Below are 27,754 nucleotides of genomic sequence, written 5' to 3'. Positions count from 1 at the left end.
TGCATTTTTCCACTGTAATTTCTAAATTAAATGAAAAATCGCTAACTGTTATAAGAGACATTGTTGTTTTTGTTATGTATAATTTTAATGCTCCACATGAATTAACCTATTTAAACCCCCATCTTCACGTATTTTCAATAATATTTCGTTACTTTTGCCATAAACGAAACTCTATTCACATGGTCTCTTTAAATATTTAAAGGTTGTTGAATTTAAGGTGGAACGTGAATAACCTTAACACTAACTCTTACTCAGTAAGGTTATGATAAGCATTCTATACCACACGTATGAAAGTCCCCAGATTACGATTCTCTCTAACGGGTACAGTCACGAGTGTTGTACTATGAATTAGTAATAATGATATATACAGACAATCTACATATTCAACGCATTTTGTTTTTATTTTCATTCACTTCATCGAAATATAAATCTCTTAATGACTGCTTATTAACTTCAAATAATGTGGACAAATCCAATTAGGAAAGAAAATATTTTCTGTATATTTAGCCTCCCTTTTCCCTAAGATGGTGTATGTCCCGTGCAGCTTTTCTATGGACCCGTAACATCTGAATTTAGGAAATTATAATTGTATAATTAACCAAATTTTACTAGTAAATTTCACTTTTGGTTTGTGTAGGGAGAGGTTTTCAATCCCATGGTCACATTTTAAATCATAATAGTCCATCTGGAACAATTAATGGAATGGCTCGTATATGTTAAGCGCCTGCAACTTGTGTTCGATAAAACACAGTAATGTAACAAAGATGACGCTAGAAAATAGGCAGGCGCTAAATGCATATTAGAAAGAAGTTTTAATCTTATAAATACAAATATAAAATAGATCGTGCTTTTAATCAACAACCACAATATCATGAATCTTAGCTTATACCATTTACCTTTTATTTAAATTTACATAGATATTTTACCAACTCGGATTTAATAATTCTGTACTCAGTATTTTGAACAGGCATTGTTCAGATGTTTACTTGATACTTAGAGTACCATAATTGTTAAAGTTATTTGTATCTATAAACAAATATTATTATCTACCAACTTTATTTTCTAACCATTTCTTAACCAGCTTTGAAAAAATGCTTAAATTAAAATCTTGAAATATTTCGATCTGTTTTGTACGACCAGAAATGTATAGATGAGTAAAGCGAGGAAAACCTTATCATGATTTAGATGAAGTTTAACCAATCACCCTGACAGATCAGAGATCAATATCGCTTCTTTATATCAAGCCAACAGGTTTTCAATAATCAGATATATTCTTCTATAATGTTATTTTCCTTCTTGATTATTTATAAGATTTCACTTATAATCTTTGGATAATGGCATGGACATTTTGCAATTATTTTGGTTTTGTTAAAATGATTTTATGTTTGGTATTGTAACTATGCTCTGCGTTCACTTATTTCCCCGTATAATCCATACTATTAACCAAGAACGATAATATAAATTATAACTGATACAGACAGATTATAACTTTATCAGATTAATCATGTGTGAGATCTTGTTATCAAAGATCATTTGATGAACGCACACAGCATGCATGTTTGTTGTCTGTTATCTACAATAAAAGCTATAAAATAATTAGTCGAAATAGCCTTTGTTTTACTGGGATATCGATTTGATTTTTCATATGTTTCTTATTTACTGAGTAGTAGTCGTTAAAAAGAAGGAAGGGGGTCTTCGCTGTAAATTTGTTATATTTCATAATTGCTTGTTTGGTTTTATATCCTTATAATACTTGTATTGCTTGATATACACTTTTTTAGCCAATTTCCTTGCACCTTGAAAATGGGTTTCCTAATAATGTATACTTTATCTTAAAGTAATTTTGGTTTCTATTGTCACCTTTTTCCAATGATCTTCATCAATATCGCAATATATGCCTGATGAGATCCTATGGAGTTGAAGATGGTCAGCGGATAATTATCCTTGGTGCACTGTTTCTATTTTTCGGCAACCACTGACACACAGCATATGAGAATCAAGAAGATCGTATCCGTGTGTAAACTGTCATGGAGCTTTGTATGTAAAAATATGAAATTATGTATGCTCTAATATAAAAAACGTAGATTTTGGGCTTTTAATCAGAAGAACCTATATTTAATTTTGAAAATTGGGAAGATTATCTAATAATTATTAAATTTGGTATAATAAATAAAATAATAATATTAGTAATGGAAAGAGTTCACAGATATTGGTTATGTGGAAGAGATACTCGTAGTCGGACGATGGTGGCTCCAGTTCCTTAGATGATTGGATCCAATGTGATGCGATTTGAGGAAGTCTTTTGGATGCTGTGAGGATACGGTGTGATGATGATCGAAGGGTCAATTGGGGTCTGCTACAATGGTTGTAAAACCTGTTAAAAGCATACGTTGTAGTTCACGCAGTGTCGGTTTACTAAAAAGGACGACACAAATCGATAATACAATAAGGGGTACGAAAGTACATTAAATGTTAATAAAGTTTTAATACTTTTAAAATATGCAAATTGGATGATAGGTAAGGTATTGGATATAAATTGAACGACATCGAAGATTTATGTGTGTAGATCCTCCGTACGTAATACTTAAAATATTTTTTGTCAGATCGGTCATTGTTAATCATTAATTTAGTAACGATTAGTATTAAGTAATCATACACTGAATATGATTCTGGTATTGTATGGGTAAGTGGTTTCATGTATGTTATAAAATGGGTGCTCTTAAATCCAGTGTCAGTTATTAATATTTTCAAAATTATAGATAATTAGCTTAAGTAAATCAGTACAATAATTTGACAATAATTATAAAATGTAATTTCTATTCGCCGTTACCCGCGGCTTCGCACGCAATTTATTTTTGAAGTGAAAACTTCTTTAGGCGCGTTGAGCGTTTTGGTAGAGGGTAAAATCCTCGGTTCGCGTCACCGACATGCTAAAGTGGTTTCCATGGAAACGTTAATAATCTTTGGAAAATTTGTTTATTCTATTTTAGTCACTTTGTGCTATTTATGATATATTAAACGCCTAATACTAAATCTACGCAATGTAATATGCTAATGATAATTAGTATATCTATAGCTATGGAGAGCCAGACTAGCGCACGCGCAGTAGCCTGTGTACACGTATACACTAATACATCGACTATTTCTGACTGTATTATGTGCGCGTTGGACGCTTTTTGGATAAGTATAATTTTGTGTGAGTCACGTCAACAATACGTTATAGTAGCAGTACATCTGTAATTGTAAATGTGACGCGTTGTACATTAAGTATTAGAGTGTAGAATACATAAGTAAAGTTAAATTGACCACGTGGGAAGTTCAACTTGTGTGTACTGGATTTTGTTTATTTAAGTGAATTTTTAATTTGACTATTATTGTAATTATTTAATTGAAGGATTACTGTTTATTTATTGAATTTAAATTCATTGACTTCAGTATAAAAGTGAGTATGAAACAAATTAATATTTTTATACAGATAAATGAATAATGAAAACAACGAATATATTTTTAAACTTGATATTAAGCGGAGACTTTAATATTAACTTCGCAGATGACAAAAATTTATCATTAATTGAATTTTTGAATGAAACATTAGGTTTGACTATGTCTAATGATCGAAAAGTCAGTACAACAAAGTATAAAATGACTATCGATGCTGTTTTTATACGATATTTAGATAAATTTCAATCAAAAATTTTTATTTCTTATTTCAGTTACCATAAACCTATTGTATCTTTTTTAGAATACAATGAAATGATTGAAACGAACAGATAATCTAAGTATTGTCGAAATTAATGATGACAATGATGTAAATAATGAAAATAATGTTCAAACTTGAATTCATTAAAATTCGTGTAAATATAAATACTACGTATAATTAAGATAATTGTATATTAATTATTTTTTCAACCACTTGGTATTTATATTTTGTTCATGATTTGTTTAACCCATCATATGTAACTAATAAATAAAACATAAAAAATTTCATATAATTTTTTTTCAACCACTTTGTATTTATATTTTGTTCATGATTTGTTTAACCCATCATATGTAACTAATAAATAAAACATAAAAAATTTCATATAATTTTTTTCAACCACTTTGTATTTATATTTTGTTCATGATTTGTTTAACCCATCATATGTAACTAATAAATAAAACATAAAAAATTTCAAATAATTTTTGCATATAGTTTTAATTACTCTCAACCTAATAGTTCCGTTTTCACTTCTATCGGCAGCCCCACGACTGCTATTTTTTTTTAACTGAGACACCATGAGCATATTCTTTTTAAATGGCATTCCAAACAATTCTGAGTTAAGTGATAGTCACTGAAAAATATTGCAATCTCTTGGTCCATTTTAGATTTTAGTTTAATGATGGGGCGCTGAAGTCGTAGAATGAAACGGTTTTTGTAAGTACCTCTGAAATTTCTCGAATTGATTTTGGGATTCAAATCTTGTTGTATTGTTGCTCAAGGAACACGTAGTAGAAAATAAAAGTTTATTACTCACTATAGTCAGTAAAAAATGTTTAGTGAAACGAAAAGCTTACGTAGGATATACGTAAAATAACAACAGTTATCGTTGTGAGCAACTAAACATTCTAAAACTTCTAAATATTTTTAAATTCATTTGTGTTTTATAATTAAATCATGACCTCAACATTACACTTTTGGTTATGAAATTACACATTCTTCTAGATCTGAAAATTATTTTAGTTTTTAGAAAAGTTAATTATAGTTACCTGAGTTGAAAATTGAATATCGTATATTTTTTAAGATTTTAAAAATTACCGAATTGGATTATAAAATCATTAAATGTATGATCGTGAAATCAAAATTTAAAGTATCCATTTTACGAATTATCACGTGCATATGAGTCAGTAGGAACAGACAATACAAATTATACATTGTAGTGGATTTGTTACGGTTGAGAGATATGCCAAACGTATGCACTTGTTTGCAATAGGAGCATTTTAATTATGATATACTTTTAAAACAGTCCGTGAAATAGATAATGTTTCGTTGTTAACTAAATGAAGAATTTTCTACTACACCTGTTAATTACTTTATCGGCTGTTAAATTGTTGGATCTATCTTTGGTTGGGAACATTTGTAAATTTAAAACCATATCCGTTAACTTCCCCAAACACAGCAAAAGTATACCATCATTTTTATCACTCCACGTAGAATTGAATGCATAAAAAGTAAGAAAAGTAAGAAATGTGGTAATTAATCCCAAACAAAAATGGGTTATAGATAAAGATTTGAAAGTTGTACAGTATGTACACTTGATACATACAGTTTCAGAAAGTGGTGTCTTTTTTATTCATCGACGACTTAAGATTATATTCTTTTAATAAAATATGACTTACAAATTGTCATGTCTTTAATACATTTTTTAGGAAAATTAAATGTTTACAGATAAAACATGTCACGCTCTATAGCTACATTTCATTTACATATTGTAAAATGTTCATATCTTTATCTTCAACCGATTTTCTTTGGATCTGCTTATAAAAACAATGTTATCTGTTATTCCTGTCTACAGAAATGGTATCTTCAAAAGCTGTGACCAAATGTTTCCTGTTAAAATGAACCGATCCATTACCTTAAACTATGTTTTAGCAAGAATTACATTAACTAATATAATATCACTAGCAGTTACCTGCGGCTTCGCACGTAATTGTGTAGGCTTTGCACGTATATGAGTATTTCTTGTTTGAGTAAATTATATTTCCAACACCAATATTGATTTTGCCTCGTTGCTACGATCAAGAAAATATAACAAGAAGTGTATATTTAAGGCTATTGTAATTTACTCCAGTGTTATTATTTTTTGTGATATTTTGATTTTGCCTTGTTTTCCCGATATACATACACAGTGCTGAGAAGCGTACTTCTGTCAAAAGACAACTAAGATGAGCTGTTATAAGCCTTTACATTTATAGGAAAAGTTGTATACTCGTAGTAACTTTGTCTTTGATGTCTATGGTACAAAACAGACCAAGCACTGCATATTTAATATTTGCTAAAATATATTTTACTAAGGCTTTTAATTTTCTTATATGGATATTTTATTACTCAGAGTTCAACAGCGGGTACTCAGTAGGTTGAAATATGAAATGTTGTTACTATCAAGCTTACTCTATGCTTTCAAGACTATAAATGTAAAAAATAAAATAGAAAATATGTGTTAAATAATTTAAAAAATACTGTTAAAGTAATGATTACACAAAACAACTTATTGCATTCAACAGGCTGTTTCAGTAAAAAAAATATTTGTTTGCTATAATACAAATTTAGAGGCCGTTGGGACATAGCCCGGAGCAAAGTTTCGGTACAACCAGTGTAGTAGCAACATTTGATTGATTATTAAACAATACATACACGAACACTCACATACACCAATATAATGCTCTCCCTAAACGCCTTATAACGCCTACAAACTGCAGTTCCTGCTATTGCAACTCAAACCGTACAGTGAGCAAGCAGTACACAACGTTTAGAAGGGGCTATCGATACAGTTCCAGTCAGTCAGTATATCCCGTTTGGCATATATTCAAATAACAAAGCAGAAAAATAGTATTCACTGCCATACGTTGAAATATAATATATAACAATTATAACTAGGATAGTTCAATATAAGATGGCAAGAAGGGCTTAGTTTGTCATTATCAGAGACCATTAATACATTAATATATCGTCTCTGCTATAATTTAATATACTAGTTGCTACAGATGCTATTTAAAAATGTATATTTTATACTTATATTTTATAATACTTTACTCCTTTATTATAAGTAAAACAGTGTTATGGAAAATAATGGCTTTTATACGGATTATTTCACATTTAGTATCCATCTAAATAGATTAAAACTATCCATAAAATATAAATTCCTGAGCGCAAGAAGTATATAACTCTAAAAAATCTTACATTTCTAATATGTGATCAGTTGAAGGTGATAATTGAATCACAGCCAGTTCGGTGGGTGACTTGTAAGTAGGTGAAACAACGATAGTTTAATAAATAATACAAACATGCAAATACATAACAATAATTATAACAAATAACAATAAATTACATACAACAGTATACACAACACTTATTTAGGTCTAATAGGAATCAGGGAGTTGAGCGGAGAGGTCAGCCGACGTTGAAGTGTTGGTCCGGCAGTCCGGGCCGGGTGTTGCGGAGTAGCCAGCCGAGGTAGGGTGACAGAGGGGTGTACACAGTCATACCAACCCCTGCAGAAGTCTCCAGGCCTGCCAACACTCCCTCACAGAACAAGGGAGCACCTGACCCACGGGGGCTCGACTCCTGCACATCATGGAGAAAGTAAATCGAGTTTATTAATGTACCTTCAATGTCGTAAATTAATAATAAGTAATATAGTATACATGATTGTCCTTGGGGTAGAATGACATGACACAACTGGAATAAGCTACTTCGAATGTTGTTTATTATAGCTAAAAAGAGATAAATGCAAAATAGTATTCTTCAACAGTTTCAAATTTTTCTATGGCTCTTTATTGCGCCAACAACTTAGCCTGGCTTTAATAGATAAACAGTTTGAATTAGTCATAAGCAGATTTGTTATTGAATGAAAAGTAGGATACAGTCAAAATTAGTACTGAATTGTAATAATTCAGTGTGCACTCTTTTAGGCATATTATTTTTGTCTCCACAAACATTGTTCTAGACAGTTCTGGCCTAACTTTGACTAATACAATAATAGAAAAGTCATAGTAATTGCTCATAAACAGTCAAATCTGTTAAAACTTATTTAACGTTATTGAAGACTGATAAATATGTCATTCTAATCCACTTAAAACATCGTTATGAAAAGTTTTTTATTGAACATAAAAAAGATAGTCCAAAGACAATATTGAATGTGTATTAAAATGTTATTGTATTTTCAAAAAAATATTACTCTTACCTAATTTTAAATTATACAAAAATTTTAATTTCTTAACCAGTATATACCCAGAATATGGAGCAGATAAATTGTTACTCTAACCTACGGTTGTACTAGTACAGAGTTTATACTGAACCCGTATACAGGTTAATATAATACATTATTATAAAAGCAACATAATAAATTAAGTAATTTAATCGTTTAAACTTATTCCTGTCATACATTATATTTTGAAATCACTTAGTTGTTTGGTTTAGTACGATGAAACAAGGCATTCTTGTGAATTATTGAGGTAATTAAAATTATTATTTGTTACCAAGTATTTTCAAAATCATAGAGCAGTGACAGAACCAAAGGGGGAGGTCGTTGATGTGTTGTAAGATGGGAGGTGAAAATAATGGAAAGTGAAAAAGTAACTGAAAATATTCGTAATCTAAAAAGTGTGAATACCTACCTTGACATACTCAAATTAACTTCAGTTAAGATAAGTGCAAAATATGAAGTAACTTACAGCAAACCTCGGCTCCCAGACCATATCACAGGGGAGGATGATGTAGGGAAACCCACGGTCGTCAGTCATCATCCTGGCAGAGCCTGCGCAGACCGGCATCTGTGTACTGCTGCTTGCAGCGTCCCGGCCTAACTTGCACACTCCTAGGGCATGCATGGTCCAGGTCAGTGATAGCATGGTGACATGGTCAATAGTTCATCAATGTGAACATCGGGGTTGCAGATGGCCTGAAGTTGAGGGGAATTTTTTTGTGACAGGGAAACTCTATTGGGTTTTTATTTATTACTGAGTTTACCCAGGGAAATTCTAGTAATTGTACGACTATGTGTAAAATTGTAATATTTCATTGGTTGACATGGTGATTGGATATATATTTCACCTAGTAATGTTTGGTTCAACCATTGACTATGTAATGTTCTATGACAAGAGATATCATGTAATGGTAAGACGGTCCGCTTTAAAACGTCCTGCTGCGCGACATGTAGCAGAAAAAATATAGGTAATTATAAACAGATTAAGCATAAGTATTAAATATTCTGTTGCGAAAAACCTCTAACCCCTGACAGTTACATTGTTTGAACTAATTTCATCATGATTATGGCATATACTATACTTAAAGATTCAAAAAGAATTTACATTCGAAGTAAAAGATTAAGTGCAGTAGCGCTTAACCTCTTTCATCAACGCACGAAGATTGGTTATTATTACTAAGTATTTCTCCCCATGGTACGAGATCTATTCTCTTGTCAAGTCAAAGCAATAACGCTGACAGATACTAAAGAGTCCTCATCTCACCCCCAAGTACTGACCAGTGATTATGTCTGTCCGACTCATTGTTTTCAGTATTGTATAATTAAGATAACAACCTTAAGGGAGCCTTGTTTGCTTCTTCAGTCAAAAATGATTTTTAGAAACCAAGGATAAATTCCTCAAAAGCATCCTTCTCAGTTTATTTTCAACTGAAATTTAAAAATACCTAATATTTGAAATACGAAATCTCACTCAAGCTTTTGTTTTTTTTCTCTTATTCACTCTTGTGAAGTGACACTAACTAAACACTTGGAAAAATTTGACTCTTTACAAAAATTTCACGAAGCTGGTTACCCACATCTGGAGACATTGTGAGTTCCCTTAGGTAAGGGCAGGTTTAAAAATTAGATATGAACTAAGTTTTAAATGTTATGACAAACGAACTAAGCAAGAAGTGGTCCCCTAGGACAATTAATTACGAATAAACCAAATCATGAATGTGGATATACTGCAATCCCTTCCTTCATGTGTATGTGCGTTTCCTGTCTTTCCAATTTATGTTATATATATATACTGTATATATATATATATATATATATATATATAATTTGAAAAAGAAAATCTGTCTTTATATCTCCATAATTTCACACGAACAACAAATAACCAATGTAATATTCTTCAAATTTTCATTATTTTATTATTTTTTAGTCCTTATAATCAGTTATCAAACTATGCGTTAAATAGTTCATACTGTACATTAGAGCGCTTAATAATCACATTGGACTACCTCACACACGAGCTACAAGCAGACCCCCGACTGCCTTCAGCTGTAAGTAACCTGCAATAGAGACATCAGCAAAGATCTTGAAGAATAATTAGCATTATTGAACTACACTACTATCATTAATGGTCGGTCATATTATGTTTTGGTTTGTGGTACACGAAATGAACGTTGTTACGAAATGCTTTACTAAAAACAATCAATAAAATTAACAGTTTCTGGCGAGAGTACGGGTCTTTGAATTCGACCTTCTCAATCACCACGTCACTTACCATGGGTCGAGCAAGGGACAGATGCTAAGAGGCGGGAGGTGACGGCTGTACAGTTGGAGGTGGAGAACCGGTGTCCAGGAAGTGGCAGGCACGGTACACATTCCGCCCACTGGACAACGGGAGACTTCAGCTGGACCAAGCCTGGAAAATATGAATGCTCATTCTACAAATTCTGTGGAAACAAAACTTCTCAAACACAACACCACAATTCTATAGTCTCCCCTATAGTAATAATTGTTTACTACCCAAGCTTCTCCTTGGTTTAAAGTTCATTATTGATGATATATATAATGTGGAAGTGTAAAGAGATTACGGAAACGCCGCGTCCTATGGTAATATTGGTTAACGTCGCTATTATTAATACTAATACTGTCATACTTTCAAATCATGCTTGACGTGGATACATGAGACAAATCCTTGCATCGTTTCGTCCCCTAAAACAATAAATCTCAGATTTGTTCAAGTCTATTTTGAGCAAAACTCACATAACAAAATAAATTGGCTAGAAGACTAGATAATAACGAAAATATGGAGAGGTATCAAGAGGTATAAACCACACTGTTTAAAATGAGAAACTCTCAAGATTGGCATATTAACAACTCTTAACACATGCATATATTGAAACTCCATCATTTTATAAATTAGTTTGTAATAATATGGACTTTAGTTACAATAAATCCGAAATTATATTCGTAAATATATTAATTATTAACGATTCAATTTGATTGTATACTTCTCTAACTGTAGAACGTCCGCCATCTTGAAAACTTAAGAAGTGCTTGAAATTTGTTGACAATTGTAAATTTTGGTTTTATTCTTTCTTTCCGCCTCCATCGGCCACTGGTTGTTCCAGGGTCTAACTAAACAGAATAACGAGTTAGGCACAGTACAGAATATTACTAAATATCTCTTCCTGCTTTATATGGAAAAAGATAAATTTCACATATGGCTGTCCATCTCGAAGTGTCTGAAGAGGCATTATTAGTTTTAAACATTTAAACTCTCGAGGTTGGCATATTAACAACTCGTAACCCTTTCAAATATATTGAAACTCCATCATTTTTTAAATTAGTTTGTAATAATATAGACTTTTAGTTATCAATCCGAAATTATGTTTGTAAAGATATAAACTATTAACGATTCAATGTTGTTGAATACTTCTAAAACTTTAGAATGTACGCCATCTTGAAAAGTTAATACTTGAAATTAATTGAACATGTTATTCAAAGTGTAGGTGTTGATTTATGTAGAGAAATTCCAGAGATGAAGGTTTTGCACCAGAGCGAATGCCCGCCATCTTGAAATCCTTATATCGGTTGAGACTAAGTTATTCAAACAATGTGTAAATACTTCCTAAGTACCAAGTTTTAGTATGAATCGACTAGAAATTACGGCGATTATAATGTTCACTATTATTTCTATAGTTGAACTGTATTAAGGCATTATGTGGTAAAAACATCCCGTACAGCCGATATGAGGGCACTTTAAGATATATATAATGTATACTGTAAGTAGTTACCAATATTATTGGCTTCCATTTCTTGGCCAGAAGAGCCTGCGTTCTCCCCGTAGCTCTCGTGAACTATGATCGTCTTCACTTGTACGCTCCCTGGACCGCTCAGTGGGATAACGCTCACGTTCAACATCCCAGCTCGGAACACTCTGAAAGTGAGTACACTCTGTTGAAAATAAATAAATACAGACAGGAGTACGCCACACCACGTAAAGATATTCGCTGACTCTTAGCCAAACCCTATATAGTGACATGTACCATCATCAAACTCAGTATTAACTCCATACATAAATTAAGTTTTAGGCAAACTTTCAAGTCGTAATATCTCTCAGAAAAAAAACCAAATAAATCTTTTGCAGGCCATAGTAAATTTAATTAATAATTAATAAACTTAACATTTAAACAAGATTTTTAAAGCAGTTTGGGAATTATCATGCAATTTTTTTAACGTTTACAAAAACGCCCTGCAAATGTCAGATGAATTTGTTTAGTGGATATATGAGATGATCTATCCAGTGGTGCCAGTTGTGGGACAAAAGCCAAAAGACCTTACCCTCCGATCACAAGTTTGGATTTAACAACAAACCAAACGCTAGAGCTACAACAACGGAAGTTACATTAAAAATTAACTAAAATATTGTGCTGTACCTTGTCAAAACAGTTCCAAATGTTGTAGGTCTCCGCTACTTGTTTTGAGAGGGTAAATAGTAACACTGTCCGCTCGGTCGTGATCGAGTGTTCGCGGTAAGGCTACCGTCGTAATGGTTGCATGTCATACGTCCTTTACTTATTCTGTTGTGTGTGTGTGTGTGTGTGTGTGCGTTTTTTTTTACTTTTTAATGTTTAAAATTTTGACAACCCCATGCGGAGCACTTTAAACTCGTTTTAGCCACCTGATGATGGAACATGTAGTGGAAACCTACATAATTTGAAACTGTGTTGCATGGTTGCCATGTTTTAGTAAATTATACAGTTCCGGGGCTACAGAACATGAATTTTGGTTAAAATGTAGCTTTTTATTTCTGCTTTTAGACATATAAAACAAATTATTACAAATAATAACTTACAGTATTTGCATTGATAAGAAAGGTACCGGTTCAAGCTGTTTAACCAAACCATTAATTTGAAAACTCATAACTCGGTGACTTGTGATCCGATTAAGATAAATTGTTTCCTAAGATAGTTGATGCACTTTTTTGAGTATGGAATTTTAAAGTAATATGTAAAAATGTTATTAAATTACCATTTTATTGTTTGTTCTTAACCGAACGATTCGAAATATTCAGCATTATTTTATCTATGGATGTCTTAAAGTGATTACAATTTTGTAAGCAACAACTTAAAATGTTGAATTTTAACACAACTTTAACTGAGCAGGTTTTGTTAATTTACCGCTGCCGGCGCCTACTTGTTTAAACACGCAAACCGCCAGACTGCACAGTGCGGTGTTGCCTCTGGAGCCTGACAGGCACGCCTATACACGATAATGCTTAATATCTGAGATACAAGTTTATATTCCAAATTTTGAATTGCAGCTATTGTGAAACCTTAAGACCTTAAGAGATTTTAAGAATTAAGATCAAATTCTGTTTAAATTAACAATATTTACAAAAGTATCATTACGGGTCTATGTAAGGAAATAATACTGATACAATATTGCACAAATGCGAAACGACACATTTTCATTGGTTGAAACGAATTAACGAATTTATTCAAGTCATGTTCCATACAACTTTCATGAGTTCATATTTTGATAGATCTCAGCTCGAAATTTAAATCTGAATATATTGAAAATTATAATAGTTACCGTGTTCATTCATAAAATATTATTATTTTAAATATGATTTAATTTAAATTTATAAATAATCTTTCTCAATTAGTCTATACATATTTCGATTTAATTTTGTCATGGATATATAATTAGAAATCTTGGCCTTTTTCAATGTGAGGAATGCGAATATTTTAACTAATTTTACTATTATAATACAAGGTATAAGAAGACGTAGCAAAGGCATAAAATCTACAGCTGATTTCGTTCTTGAGATGTTTTGCGTACAGATAGACAGAAAAGAAATTTTCACAACCTCCCGGCAGACAAAAGAGAAATTTAGACAGCGTACTAAATAAAAGCTTCAGTTCAATAAAAGTCTTCAAAAGAAGTATTTCTCGAGATATCTACCACATGTAATTAATTCTATACTGTATGTGTTATGTTAGTTAGGCTATATGAGTAGTTATAGCACATGTTAAAGTATCATAAGATTGGACTGAGTATGTTTACACATTTTTATTCTGTGATTATATCGTTGTCATCATAGTTACTCAAGGAGTAAAGTAAAAGTACTCGCTAACGCTCAGCCAAATCTTCGTGTTGCATATAAAATGAACACGAATCATTTTATTAATCATACATAACATAATAATAATTTTATTATTAATTAACATTAATCATATTTAAATGGTCAATTCGGTTTTGAGATGTGCGGACATAGGCTTCACTAAAATAAACACATTTGCTAGTATCTAGATCACCGTATTCCAATATTGTACTTTGGACTTTCGACTTATGTTTGAATTTATACTGAAATTTTATCAGCCGTTGAGCCACTGGCTCATTGGATAAGATTCTTACTGGTCCGAACATATAATTAACCTAAACGGGACGTTAATTGTTTTTTATTTATTATCAACTACTAAAGAACCCTGATTACCTTAAAGCGCAAGAAGCTGATGTTACGACCCAGTCGAGTGCATAAACGGATCCAAAGCAAATTGTCTTGTTCTGGAAGATAAACTTGACTTCTTCGCTGCAGTTTTCACCTCTAGAAGCACCTCTAGAACACGGTTGATCCATTCCAGGATGACCTTGGATGACTTGCCCAGTGGACATCGGTCGACCATTGTCCGGGATGTGGGTGGCAGGAGATACGGTTGTACTTGTGACAAATTGATCTTCCTCTGCATGTGCCGACTGATCTCCATCAACTGTTATCGAGTTTGTTTTAGAAACATTTTCGGGCAATGAGTTATCTTTTTTTTCGTTGCTACTTAAATTGTCAACTTTTTCTATCTTGCTGTCTGTTTTATTAACAGTATTATTATATCCAGATGAGACAATACTAGGATCTGCTTGATCATTCGAAACATTTTCTAAAGGTAACTTTGGCGTTACACTGATTTTGGAGTGAACCCATTCAGAATCTAAGTTTGTCTCATTTTTAAGAGAGGCTATGTCTGCGGATAAATCAGGCAGTCTTGTCACATATTCTTCTTTTTCGGAAACAATCATTGTATTTATTCCTTCACCATTTGACTCACTTACTTTTGCTTCATCGTTCTGTATAAGGTTTTCATTAGATGATTTATTTTCTGAGTAATCCTCCGCATTTGCAGAGTTTGTTGGTTTGTTAATATTGATACCTTTATTGGTATTTTCGTTTAAAATGGAACCCACTCCTACAGTAGTTTCTTGTTTATCTCCATATATCGGTTCTTTAATTTTAGTTTCGTCCAAGTTTTCGTTTGTCTGTAGTGTAATAGACGCATTTTTTAATAACTCAATCTCTTCACTTGCAGACTCGTCTGATAGGCTCTCTGTACTTATCATGTTGTCCTCAGTTGACTTTTCCGCAGACAAGTCATAATTTTCAGATTCATCTAAAACAAAAACAGGTTTTTGAGAGTCAATACCATCCATTGGCTTATTTTCAGTGACAGGAGATTTATCGGACGGCAGTGGAACTTTTATTTTTACATCTCCACCGGGGATCGATTCCTGTGGGTCTTCTTCCTCAATAGACATATCTTGTTGAGCCACGTCTTCTATAGAATCTAAAAGAGAATCTTCATCTTCCAGTGGGCCGTCTTCAACCGAATCTTCCGCTGATTCCCTCAATTCTGGGGTCTGGTCATCGGCCTGCACTGCAGTCGCTTCCGTCGCCGGTGTCTTCTTGATGGCGTCAACGCTCTGCGCAACCTTGAGTAGCACTTGGTCTATCTCATTCTCCAGCACATCTGCGGCGGTAGTGCGGCCTGTCACGGCCTCGGTGAAGGCTGTTGTTAGTCCGGCAGGGAGCACAAGGGGAGGTTTGTAGAGGCTCCGGTTGGTAGCTCGACAGCAAACGAAGTGAGCGCTTGGAGTAAATGCTGACCTGAGACCCTCGCAGTGGTGTCCTGCCTCGTCGTCTGGGAGGAAGTCTTCGTCCAGAGTACAGTCAAGACCCAGGAGACAATATCCCCCACCTCCGCCACACGTCTTCACACCGGATATCACGAATAATCCTGGGAAAACACATTGAGGTGTTAGAAGACAACCCTCTGCAGAATGTAGCTCAGAAATAGAAGTTAAGCTCAATTTATCTTTAAGCTTTAAAGCAATTAAAATTTTAAAATCTCTCATGAAAACTATAAACTACGAGACAACTTTAATCTTAAAAGTGTATAACAATTATTTTTAACTTAGTTTCTTATATCTTAATACAGGTGTCCATTTTAGCATTCATGAAAATACATATTTATTTAAAATTGCTAAGTTGATGTTTTGTGTAGGCCTATCTTGTGATAAAACAAAATTTGTGTGTATATGAATAACAAATTTTTAAAAGTGTACTTCAAGAATTCTCTAGAAGTGCAATCCACACACCTGGATCAACCAGTGGGAAGACCCTGGGAGCCGCCAGCGTTACTGGTAACCATAGCAACCAAATCATGGCAGAGACGATTCTGAAACATTTACACCAGCAAATAAAAATCCGTATGATTATAAAGTACGGTTAATCCAAAACAACGTAACGTAGTAATATTGCAAAACGCTGTTAATAGTTGGGGGAGTTGGTGGATTGACGACCTATATAAACCATCAGTATTGAGCGATTCACCGTTAGTTGCTTACTAGTAGGTGGCAGCGCGCCAACTCCGACAGTCCAGGCTGATATGCTTTGTCTCCGACTTTCCCACTAATTGCAAGCGTTTGTCTGCAAAACCCGGGACAAGAGAGGTTCACTTGAGATGTTTGGGTCTTGCTCGGCGCGTAACGGGTTTTGTAAGATTGCCTGTTATTACGGCTCATTTATAATCAGACCCCGTCTAGCCGAACCTCTCACCTAACCTAACTGTATAACAGCCAGTTCTTCTGGTTGAAAGTAATACATCGGTTTTTATTATGTTGTCTTGATGTTTTTCGTTCTCCTCCGACTACTTCTTTTTCTTTGAAATGGTGTTATAAACCAGACTATAACGTTCAAAAGGGATTAAGTAAAGGCAACCGCATTGATCGTAACGAAACGAGATATACAGGTTAAAGTTGTTTAAGTTTTTTTAACGTTATCTTAAAAACGTGTAGGTATTGACTTTCAGAGAAAAGAAATTTCCAAACTATTAAAACTGATTTATGAGCTCCTGAGGAGAACAGTACGTACAAAACATAAAACGTAATCAAAACAATTTAATTGCGAGTTCTAGAATACAAATTCTGTTAAGCTCTTTGGCTTGGTAGGTAAACAAACAACTGATAGTTATACATAAACAAAGGAGAATATTTGAAGTAAGGACACACAAAATTATACTTATTGTTCATTTAATTGGCTGAGAGCAGTAAACAACGCTTTATAAATTCATCTGTATTGAATAGAAGTTTTTACAGTTTGGTATTTAGTAAAGGATCAACAAACTCAATTTTCGTTCTATATTTAAAGCATTTATCCTATTGAAAAATTACTTACACACTTAATAAGAGAACTTTTCAAATCAGTGAATTACTTTCCCATGTAGGGTATTAATTTATTACTTTTTCTGCATAAATAGTGAAACTAGACTACGCCCAATATGATCATGACATTTTTGGTCCAAGAAGCAATAAACTGATTTACGACGCTAAATTATTGGTTCGATGATCGGAGATAGGTTGTTATCTGAAGCCTCAGGTACAACAAAAACCAACAAGGGGAATAGTGAGCCGGGAGTTTCAGTACATTCGCCATCATTACCAATTGCTTAACTTAGCGTCATTATATTTGTTAATAATGTCCCTTTACGATTATTATTATTATTATTATGTTTTCGAGGAATCTACGATTGGGAATTTTGTAAGTATAGGCTATTGATAATGAATAACAAACTATAAACACATTAAATTTCTGGATTCTTAGTTAAAGTCAGGTTATACATTTGGCAACATGGATTGTCCGCATGAAATCACATTCACTAATAAAAATTTGAAACTTCAAAATTGTGTGGATTTCTTATACTATTTATGCACAATTCTTCATTTATGTGATTTCTTGTGGTACATTATTATATATTTAAATGAAATAATAAACCTAGAGGCAATTTTTAATATAGGTTTACATAAAATATTTGCGTAACAGACTGTAGTAAAGTTATTTTTCAAGGAAACAGAACTTATTGGCATTTCTTAAGTAAAACAACTCTACTTAAATAAAATAAAAAATTAGAATGAATCTGCCTAAGGCCTACCGGATCAAGACATGTATTTTACATATTTTACTGTGTTTATAAAACGTATAAGTTTATTACATAAGTGAGAGTTAAAGAAAGCTGTTAAGGAAATAATCCAAGCACATGTTACAGAATTCATTAAGCGGTTTGTTGTAGTATTGTTCGGCATTCTTATCTGACGTATAAAAACCAAATTTCGTTTAAGTACCTAAAGTACCTAATGAAATGGTGTTTTATTTTACCGAGACGTTTTCACTGTGTATAACAGATTTTACAAAGAATAAAAATGTTCTGTTGTTAAAGAAAATCGAGAGCAACTCCGATTTAGGAATTATTAAAATGTCTCAATACTACCTTAACGACCCTTTAACTACACTCAACAAAAAACGTAGAAAAGTAAACTCATTGGTAATTTTAGTAATCCCGACACAAACCTGATGTAGTTAAAATATTATATTGGTCATATCTGAGATATTCAGACAAAACGAAGCACCCTTATGAAAGGGCTATTCGAATTTCCCAGCCTGACATACATTTTTCCTGTGTCAATACCAAGGTTACTAAAATATCAAATATGGTAGAAAATGCTACGCACTACGAATAATAAAGTTGATGACTTTGTTATTATGACAAAATAATTAACGTGATGTCGTTATAGGAAGCAGCGTTAAGTATTACACTTGAACTCTTCTTCATGTTCATGTTTTGAACAATGATCAGGAAACATTGCCAGAATACTTTCTAAATATTAGGGACCATTTCAAGAAATTTTTTATTAATAATACATTTTTACTCAAAACCCCAAATATCTCATCTTCTAAAGTTTTATAAATTAAAGAGGTAGGTGCCAAATGAACTTTCAAATTTTGCAACTGTGTAAAATTAAATAATAAGGTTTATGGAATTTAATTTTAATTAGAACAGCCAACTCGAAATTTGACGTTAAAAATTATTTATCTGCCGCTTTCGTCAAATTGTGGTGAAAGAATTAAAGACAACTCATAATTTTGTGAGGGATAGCCCCTTCCCCCATTTTACAAACCAAGAAATGAAAGAACCAACATACAACATCCGACCTCGGATCGCATTGCTTATAAACACATTTCTTCTGGTCTGTATATAACATGTTCCTTAAAAGTTTACGGTTCAATTTTTTAATTTAATAATAAAAATATTTTTTTCAGAACTGTAACAATTGAAATTTTAATACATTATTTTAAATATTCCCAATGTCAATACATTTGTTGTTAAATTTCCGTATATTTTCCTCTTCCCTTCATTAATGACAGATATAACAGTAGACAATCATACGGAAAAGAACTGTGTACGTCCCCCGGCAAATGTAAGGAAAATTGTGTCGCTGTACTGACTGATGATTGTAAATGCATCATCATAGAACTCGTTCTTGTCTACGTAGAAATGAAGTTACATCGAAAATTTGAAGTCTGCAGATGAAAATATTTCTCGAGATATCTTGCCACGTAACAACTTGTATTCGCATTCATGTTCATTAAATTGGGTTTCATACAAGTGTTTACATAATAAAGGTCTACAAAAAAGTCGCCATAAAATTAAGTTGTATATGTTGGGATTGTTAGGCTACATGTATTAATATGTCTCATGTTAAAATCAGTTTTGAGTGTATTTTGTTTTCATACTAATTTATTTATATTGCAATTTCTCGTTGCTATTATGGCTACCCAATGTAAAAATATTCGCTAGCGCTCAGCCAAATCTCATGGAGTGAAATGCACCATCATCGAACTCAGTGTTCCTCATATAGAAATGAAGCTTCTTGCACAGCTTCAAGTCTATATGTCAGTTCTTTTTCGAGATATCGTGTAGGCTGATCTTAAGACGTACCATATAGTGAATTTAATTACAAAATGTATATTAAATGCATATTGGCTATTAATAATTTTTTTTATATTTACTTACAAAACAATAGAATATATCATCGCAGTTGAGGATTTTTAAAGAATATTAAAGGTAATTTTGAAACTCAAAATATTCTTTAATAAAATTGGAGATAGTTTTTATGTAAATATTTACAGTTTATATCAAATAATTTATTTGTTTTGCAGCACTTTATTGTAATGCTGAAATTTAATACCTTTTGAAATTGTCTAATTTTAACTCAATTCAGTCATCCTGCACTGAAGTCAGTTATTTATTGTCACACATGTATTCTTAAATTTTATTCTTAAGTCTCTTGTTAATAAGCCCTTATAAGTTAAGATGAGAATACCGTATATATTTGCAAAAAATTCAAAACTGTTTAAATGTTTTTATTCCTGTATGCAATAAAGTGCGAAATCACAGTTTGCTTCAAAAACATCAATCAGATAGATACAAACCAGGCCAAAATATATTCAATATTGCTATTTGTTATTTCTATTTCCAAAACCCAAAACCGCAACAAAATAGCTAAAAATGTGTGTTTATATGTAAGATAACAGTGGGACAGTTTATACAAATATTGATATAAAATCAGTTGATTTGAAACGTGACTTAAACAGGCAAATGCACAAAAACGTTTATTTATATTTAATAGAAGGGAGATTGAGATAGCAAAATTTTTAATAGACATGTAATTAACAATAAATTATAGTAATACTTTTTTCGTGCAACAGAAACAGTAGGTTTATTATGAATATGCTTTTAAGGCTTTTTATACATATAAAAAAATTGTTATGATAATGTTATTTAATAACAATGTTATTGTGAATCATACCTGATAGGTAACCTGCAAGCGACGGCCTGGGCCAGGTTGGGTGGAATGGTGAGCAGCGGCACGCGACCTGCCGAACTATCCCGACTGTGGCCGAACGCTTGCGAACACTGACACTCGCACCACTGCCTTCTTCATCACGTTGTCGTCTTCACTCTCCGAGTTGGAACATTGTTGGCTCGGCACACCTGTCAAAAGGCGGGCGAGGCGGGAAGTCAGGCGGCCCATATTCCAAACAAATAGAGTCTCGTCCCGGTTTATTTTTCATTTGTTGGCTCCTTTCATTACTTTCGCTACCCTTATTTCTGACAAAGCTCGATTTGCATGCACCGCTCATACAAAGGTTGTCATTTCCATTCACGCCGCTTCCATTGATTAGTTGCCTCTTTGAGCTGTTTCTATGTTTGTTGTTAAAGACTGCAACATAATATCAGGTAAAATCTTTCTCGAGATGTCGTAACCACATGATATAATCATATTTTTGTAATTACGTTACGTTTTATACCAGTGTTTAAATAATAAAAGTTTACGTGTGGTAGGTAGGGTACAACAACGAAAGAATGGGATCAATCAAATCTTGTCACACACTTGCCACCATGAAATGATGTTGATGGTGTCGGGATTGTTAGGCTTCATATGGTTAATGAGTCACTTTTTAAGATCTTGTTGAGTGTACTAAGTTTGTTTACAAATTTATTTATTCTGTAATTTCTCATTACCATCATGGTAACCCGTAAGAGCAATGTAAAAATATTCGCTAACACTCAGCCAAATCTCATGAAATCGAACTCAGTGTCCCTCATATAGTAATGAAGCTTCAGGCACAATTTCAAGTTAAGAGGTCAATTGAGCGATAAACTTTAGCAGCGCTAAGCCAATAATTGTTCATAATTATACAGAATGTTCACCAAACAACAATGTCAACCAAAACTTCGAGAAATAAGTAAAATGTAAAAGGATTTAATCATTCAGAAACTATTAAAAACAGTTTCTTCTATCACATTATAAGATATTCTTGTCACATTCATAATAAAATGTTTGAAGCTATACCATATCCTTATCTGTTGTGTTGTGATAAATTCTTAAATGTGTGGCATTCATGTCTGGGAACATAGTGGAATCGAGACTTAGTAAACATTTACAAAGATATCAATCTAACTAGCAGTGAATAATGCAAGATTTTATTATGTAATAATTTTAAATGTGCAAACTTCTACGGTATTCATAAACATGTTTATAATAATAAAAATGAAGAAGGTTCTAACCGAACAATTAAATGCACGATTCTAAATTACGAGTATCCTAAAAAAGCTTCCAAAACTCATGATTCGATGCACACAACTGCCTGCAACGCCGCTGGCTTGGTTTCCTGCAGTCTATAAGTTTTATTTTAGTTATTATTTGGTGAGATGTTAAAGTTATAAATAACTATATTATACCATTATCAGAGAACCTATCATTAAGGACCTGTCCGTCAGATCGTGTTGTCTGTCTGTCCGTCTATGACTCTTAATATAAATATCCTAGGAACTTTACACAACGTGCATTGGTAACTCTTGGTCCAATATAGAACTCTATTGATTTTGGAAGAGGGTGATCCCTAAGGCCCTTCTCCCGATGTTATTTTACATTCATAGACGTATGTCGCTAAGATAACTTCTTTGAAAATACGAAACGATGAAACAATTTGATAAGTTAAAGTAGAGTAATATTAATTTAAAGAAGAAATTAATTTGAACAAATTGTTAACAAAACCTTTTATACTCGTCGAGTTTGGGAAACCTAAGTGCTGGTTTTTTTTTTATCTAGAACCTCTTAATTAGTTGATGTCTTTGCTATTTTTTATGATTACTTACTAAGGATTTAAAGATTAGTTATTTCAGAAATCACATCGAGCTAGTATTGCCTGTAATTTTTTATTTATTTTCGTTCTGGTTTTAATGAATATTAAATTGCGTCAAACAAACTTTAATAATAATGTTGGCGCTGGTTGCAATCTCAATGGCAGTGGCATTGGCAGTAACATGAGTGGAAGAGTTAAATATAGCAGTAACAGTACTCTGGCTGGTTCGGCCGGTTAAAATGCAGGAATCCGACCAGGTCGATGTCCTGACTCCTGCCCTAAGCCGAAACTACCTCAGCAACTCCACTCTTCATAATTGATCCTGCTCCTGTCTTGTCCTGAGTACCAACTTGTCTGACCGCTTCCAGTCTGCCATGAATGTCCTGTCTCTGCTGTCAGAAAAAGGAGATACCGAAGGAAAACAATATATATGGGGGACATACTTTCAACCTCCCCTCTTATATTCTTAGAGTATTGTTATAATAAAAATAATATTCTATCAACAATAAATAGATACTCGTCAGCCGGCGATAATCTGATCCATCAAATAAAATGAAAGTAGTGTATTGAAATTAGTTAGTTTTGGAGATTGGAATTTTTCTCTACAACCTTTAAAAGTAGCTATACAATTCACATGTTCTTTAGAAACAACATGGCAGACATGTCTTAATAAAACTTTTATTTTAATGCTTTAAATATGTATTGTTTGGTGTTCTACACTAAAATAAATTGAGGTCAGGTTGGTTTATCGTTTACACATTACACTGAATGTGTATAAAAAATACTATTTATTATTTTATATTTATAAACAATTCCTGTCCTTGAGTACATTTGGCCAGGGGTAAATTTATTTTCCGTACAGTTTTTCTAAGGGATTTATCGTAGCATCACCACCATGCACAAGGTAAATATTAATCTTTGACAGCTATTCAGTGCTCTTTGATGCAAGAAGTTGTAGGAGCTCACGGACCATCAATCTTTTGCCATGACCTCCTTGTTTTTTGAGAAATGCAAAATTTAATTTACGAAATATATCAAAAAATTACTGGAACTTTGCGCACAAATAACTTAAGTCTTATAATGTAATTACAATCTTCATAAATATATGTAACAAATATTAGTCGACGACAGTTAATAAGTACTTTAGAAACCAAAGATGCGAAGCTCCAGTGATAATATCGTTTTTCAAACATCTACCTTGAACATCTATGGGGTTAAGGATTTTAACCGAAACTGACATGAACATCACGACAAACAAACTTGAACCAATAAAAGTACCACGCGCGCCACATCGCCATCCTTCACATTCACGACCTTTTGCACTTAGATTATTTTGCGCTCACTCTGTTCTCATCTTTGGCACTAAACCCAGACAAATATTCATATAAATATGTATGGTGGAGACAAAAACTAGTTCCTATTATTAGTATAGCCACCACCCAATAAGCTGGCTCATCCTAGTTGGCAGGATGTGTACATACTGGATATATTTCTAGGCGACATGTTGCTTCAGAGGTGATGTACACTCAGAGAGTTGGATACTTTTAGGATAGAAAGAGCTTAGGGGTCCAAAAATTGAAAAATATGACGAAAAAGTATCTCAATCTTGTATGTGAGCCTTGTTCATATTATAATGGTTATTAAGTTGAAAATCTGATATAAACATTTTCATTCCCTTTGAAATAGTATCTGGTGTTAATTGAGAGGTGTTGTTTATGATAGAAAGCTTCCTTACACATTTTGAAATTAATCCATTCAGTGCTCTTGCCTTTTAAAATGTAACAAGTTCTGATCCAATAAAAGATAATTAATAAAAACAGGATGATATAACAAAGAGATAATGACAATCTAGGGTAAGTATCTTAGAAACAGCCACAAATGATGTTACCGTTCAAGGATAATACACTCGAATAAGCATTTAAAACTTGTAATATTGTAACAATTTCGAGCCTAAGACCTAAGAAAATATAATAATCCGATAAATTGAAAATCCGTAATAAAATGTTTACTATAGTTTCATATGCAAATTAAAATATAATTTTTAGTTTTCAGTACCAATAATATGGTTAGACCAGCCTATCCTAAAAAAACGTCAATAAACACATTAAAGCGTCAAAATCCTCATCAAATTGTAAATATGCATTCCATCTAAACTGATAATATTTCACACATATATACAAATATTTTATAAGAAAAACGGTTAAGATTAAGAAAAGGCCAAATTGTAAAACCACCATTTTTCATTCAATTTTGAAAAATGTTGAAACTTTACATCATCCAGATTACAGTATGTTGAGAGTTTAATTGGACATATTTTAATTTTGTCACTCATTTGCTTTTGCTTATATTTACTGTAGGCCTACCATCTAGCATCTAGTACCAGAAAATTCTCTCGTTAAGAACGAAATGTGTCAGTATGAATATAAAATATTTTAGGACGTGTAGAATGTTTCATAAATGACATAACATTAAAATTAATTTACCTAATCTTACTTTTAAAATTTACATTTTAATTTTATTACATCCATTTTACTACAAATTAATATAAAATATCGATAGTCAGTGAGTTGTTAATTAATGAGCAGAATCATGTCATGTTCATAAATTAGCGGTAAAATTTGTTTCAAAATCAAAACCACACACCATGGCGTAACATAATAATGCGATTTGACATTTGTCGTTATAAAATTTCAAATTCCAGCCACTGTTCTTTTAATTTTTAATTCTTTCTAATTATATTTTTGGACGGTACCATCGTTTTTCTTTTTTTCTTTTTGCTATAAATAACCACCATGAAGAACAACATAATTACTAAATACCGTAGGCCCTAATGTAAAAGTAATTTCTGTAAATTTTCTCTCATTGAATATTGTGGTAATTTGATAAAGAATTAATAAGAGTATTATAAAGTGTGTGTGTGTGTGTGTGTGTGTGTGTGTGTGTGTGTGTGTGTGTGTGTGTGTGTGTGTGTGTGTGTGTGTGTGTGTGTGTGTGTGTGTTGGATTTTAAGTGGGTGAGTGAGTAAAAAAGTAGATATGAGAGCAGGAAATGAGGGCGTGTGAGAAGTATGAAACAAGGGATGGATGGAAAGAGAAACTGAGGACGAATGGGAATGGGCGAGTACATGAGTGAGAGAGAAAGAGAGGGGACGTGAGTAACGTTGGCGTTTTTATTAGTACGCCACTAATCTGTCCTGGTTAACCAAAATTCATAACGCAAGAAACAACAAATCACGCTTAAAACACATTTTTAATGTCTATGGAAAACAAACATATATAATTTTAATTATGAGGTTAAATATCATAATTTTATGTGTTCGAATTAGCTCATGCAAGAAATTGTACTTCTAGTATTAAATAGTGTAATTGTGAATATAACGTGTTTCGTTTTAAACTATCACCTCTGTTACAAAATTAGGTGACTAGGTATAAATCAGTACTAGGTATTCTTATGTCTAATGTTAAGTAATGCAATAATAATGATTATTCTAAATTAGCATTATAGAACTATTACCAAAAATATTGTTTCACTAATATACAAAATGGGGCACGAAGTAGTATATACAATTCTATTACTTTAGAAAAATTGTTATTTACTAAATGTTTACATAACTCGTTATTGACATTAAAATCATATGAACTAATACATTCATCAATTAACTTCAAACTAACATCGACTGATATAATATTAATTTCTTGTTGGATTTTACAACAGCAGGAGAACGTTCTGCATGACCAACCGAACCGTTGTGCAGATACAAAATGTTCCTGTGATTAGTCTACTGTTTCCGTGCAGTACTAAAAGTTTTTAAAAATGTCTACCAGGAGCAGCACTGCCTAGGCACTGAAGCACGCGTTGTCACAGTGGAAAATCTTTCTTACCGACCATACACCTGTGACGGTAGAATAAATATATTAATTTCCTTTCTACTCCATTCATCGTATTTATTCTTTAGAAACAAATTTAAACAATAGTACCATTGTCATTCAGTCTTTTTAACTCTCTTACTGCCGATTTGTTAATATTTGCACTTGGAATCAACCTAACTTCGCCACTAATGCCATATCACATGTAAGATTTATACTTTATTTTTGAGAACATTATTGATTAATTCATTTAAACATCCATAATTCATGTATTGTCCTGTAGACTAGTTTGTTCACATGATTAAAATAAAAATATTTGGAAATCGTTAACATGAAAATAAAGTAGTCTCAATCATACAATACTCCAAATAAATAATATATTTAGAGTCATGTTTATCTTATTTATTTCAAGTACATGATTTATGACATATTATAAGCAAGTATGTAGGAATGGCATATCCATTTTAAATATATATATATATATATTTACATATATCGTATATATTTTGTATTCGACCATATTTTGTATGTATATATTTCATCTGAATATTCTATAATTGTATCATTATAGTACCATTTTATTATAGAATTATCTTAACAATAATAATACTAATCGAAAATATGTTTCTGTTCTGTAAGAAATAGTAAAATTGATATATTTATCAATTAAAACGAAAACAAAAAAATTACTAAAAATATCAGATATTTTGACCATAAACGCGTATTACCACTGGCGCAAAAAGATTGCGCTGCGGACAGGATTCGAACCTGTGCGGGTAGAACCCATTGGATTTCAAGTCCAACTCCTTAACCACTCGGACACCGCAGCAGATGAGTAGGGAAGTCGCTCTTGTAACACATAAGGCGGGTCACCATTGATTGGTTGTATTGTCTCATTTTGTGAAGCTAGAGAAGGTAGTCATGCTTTTAAAGGCGCGAAAACTTAGTAGCCTACTTAGAGTTGACCAAGATATTTATTATGTTGTGTATTTAGAGACAGATCTCAGTAAGTATTTGTAAAAGAATAATTATTGTGTCATATTTACTTTATTTACAACGTTTTACCTTACTCAAATTCACAATTGATTTAGCCTAATAATTAGGCCTACTTG

General features: G+C 32.6%; 1 protein-coding gene and 1 non-coding gene across 2 annotated transcripts; both read right to left on the bottom strand.

Moving 5' to 3' along the window:
- Positions 1–6,984: 6,984 nt before the first annotated feature.
- LOC124373575 lies at positions 6,985–21,088 on the bottom strand. The gene is made up of 7 exons (XM_046831941.1): positions 20,937–21,088; positions 16,389–16,468; positions 14,458–16,027; positions 11,753–11,895; positions 10,234–10,374; positions 8,431–8,573; positions 6,985–7,321 (listed from the first exon to the last, which is right to left on the bottom strand). The coding sequence occupies exons 2-7, from the start codon at positions 16,453–16,455 to the stop codon at positions 7,148–7,150; spliced, it is 2,238 nt and encodes a 745-aa protein (XP_046687897.1). The 5' UTR covers positions 16,456–16,468; positions 20,937–21,088; the 3' UTR covers positions 6,985–7,147.
- Positions 21,089–27,389: 6,301 nt separating this feature from the next.
- Trnas-uga lies at positions 27,390–27,471 on the bottom strand. Its single transcript has one exon. It is a non-coding gene; the product is annotated as a tRNA-Ser (tRNA).
- Positions 27,472–27,754: the final 283 nt, after the last annotated feature.

This window comes from Homalodisca vitripennis, chromosome 1 (genome assembly GCF_021130785.1).
Source record: "Homalodisca vitripennis isolate AUS2020 chromosome 1, UT_GWSS_2.1, whole genome shotgun sequence".
Lineage (NCBI taxonomy): Eukaryota > Metazoa > Arthropoda > Insecta > Hemiptera > Cicadellidae > Homalodisca > Homalodisca vitripennis.
The sequence above is the reverse complement of the archived record's forward strand: the minus strand, read 5'-3'. Positions and strand labels throughout refer to the sequence as shown.

What these genes read in the sequence shown, in the direction of transcription:
- LOC124373575 (XM_046831941.1), bottom strand. Translation starts at nt 16,455, where the DNA reads ATGATTTGGTTGCTATGGTTACCAGTAACGCTGGCGGCTCCCAGGGTC. An exon ending in AATGGAAGCCAATAATATTG is followed by an intron (nt 10,375 to 11,752) that starts GTAACTACTTAC and finishes CATATTTTCCAG; the next exon opens with GCTTGGTCCAGCTGAAGTCT. An exon ending in TCTGGGAGCCGAGGTTTGCT is followed by an intron (nt 7,322 to 8,430) that starts GTAAGTTACTTC and finishes CATGATGTGCAG; the next exon opens with GAGTCGAGCCCCCGTGGGTC.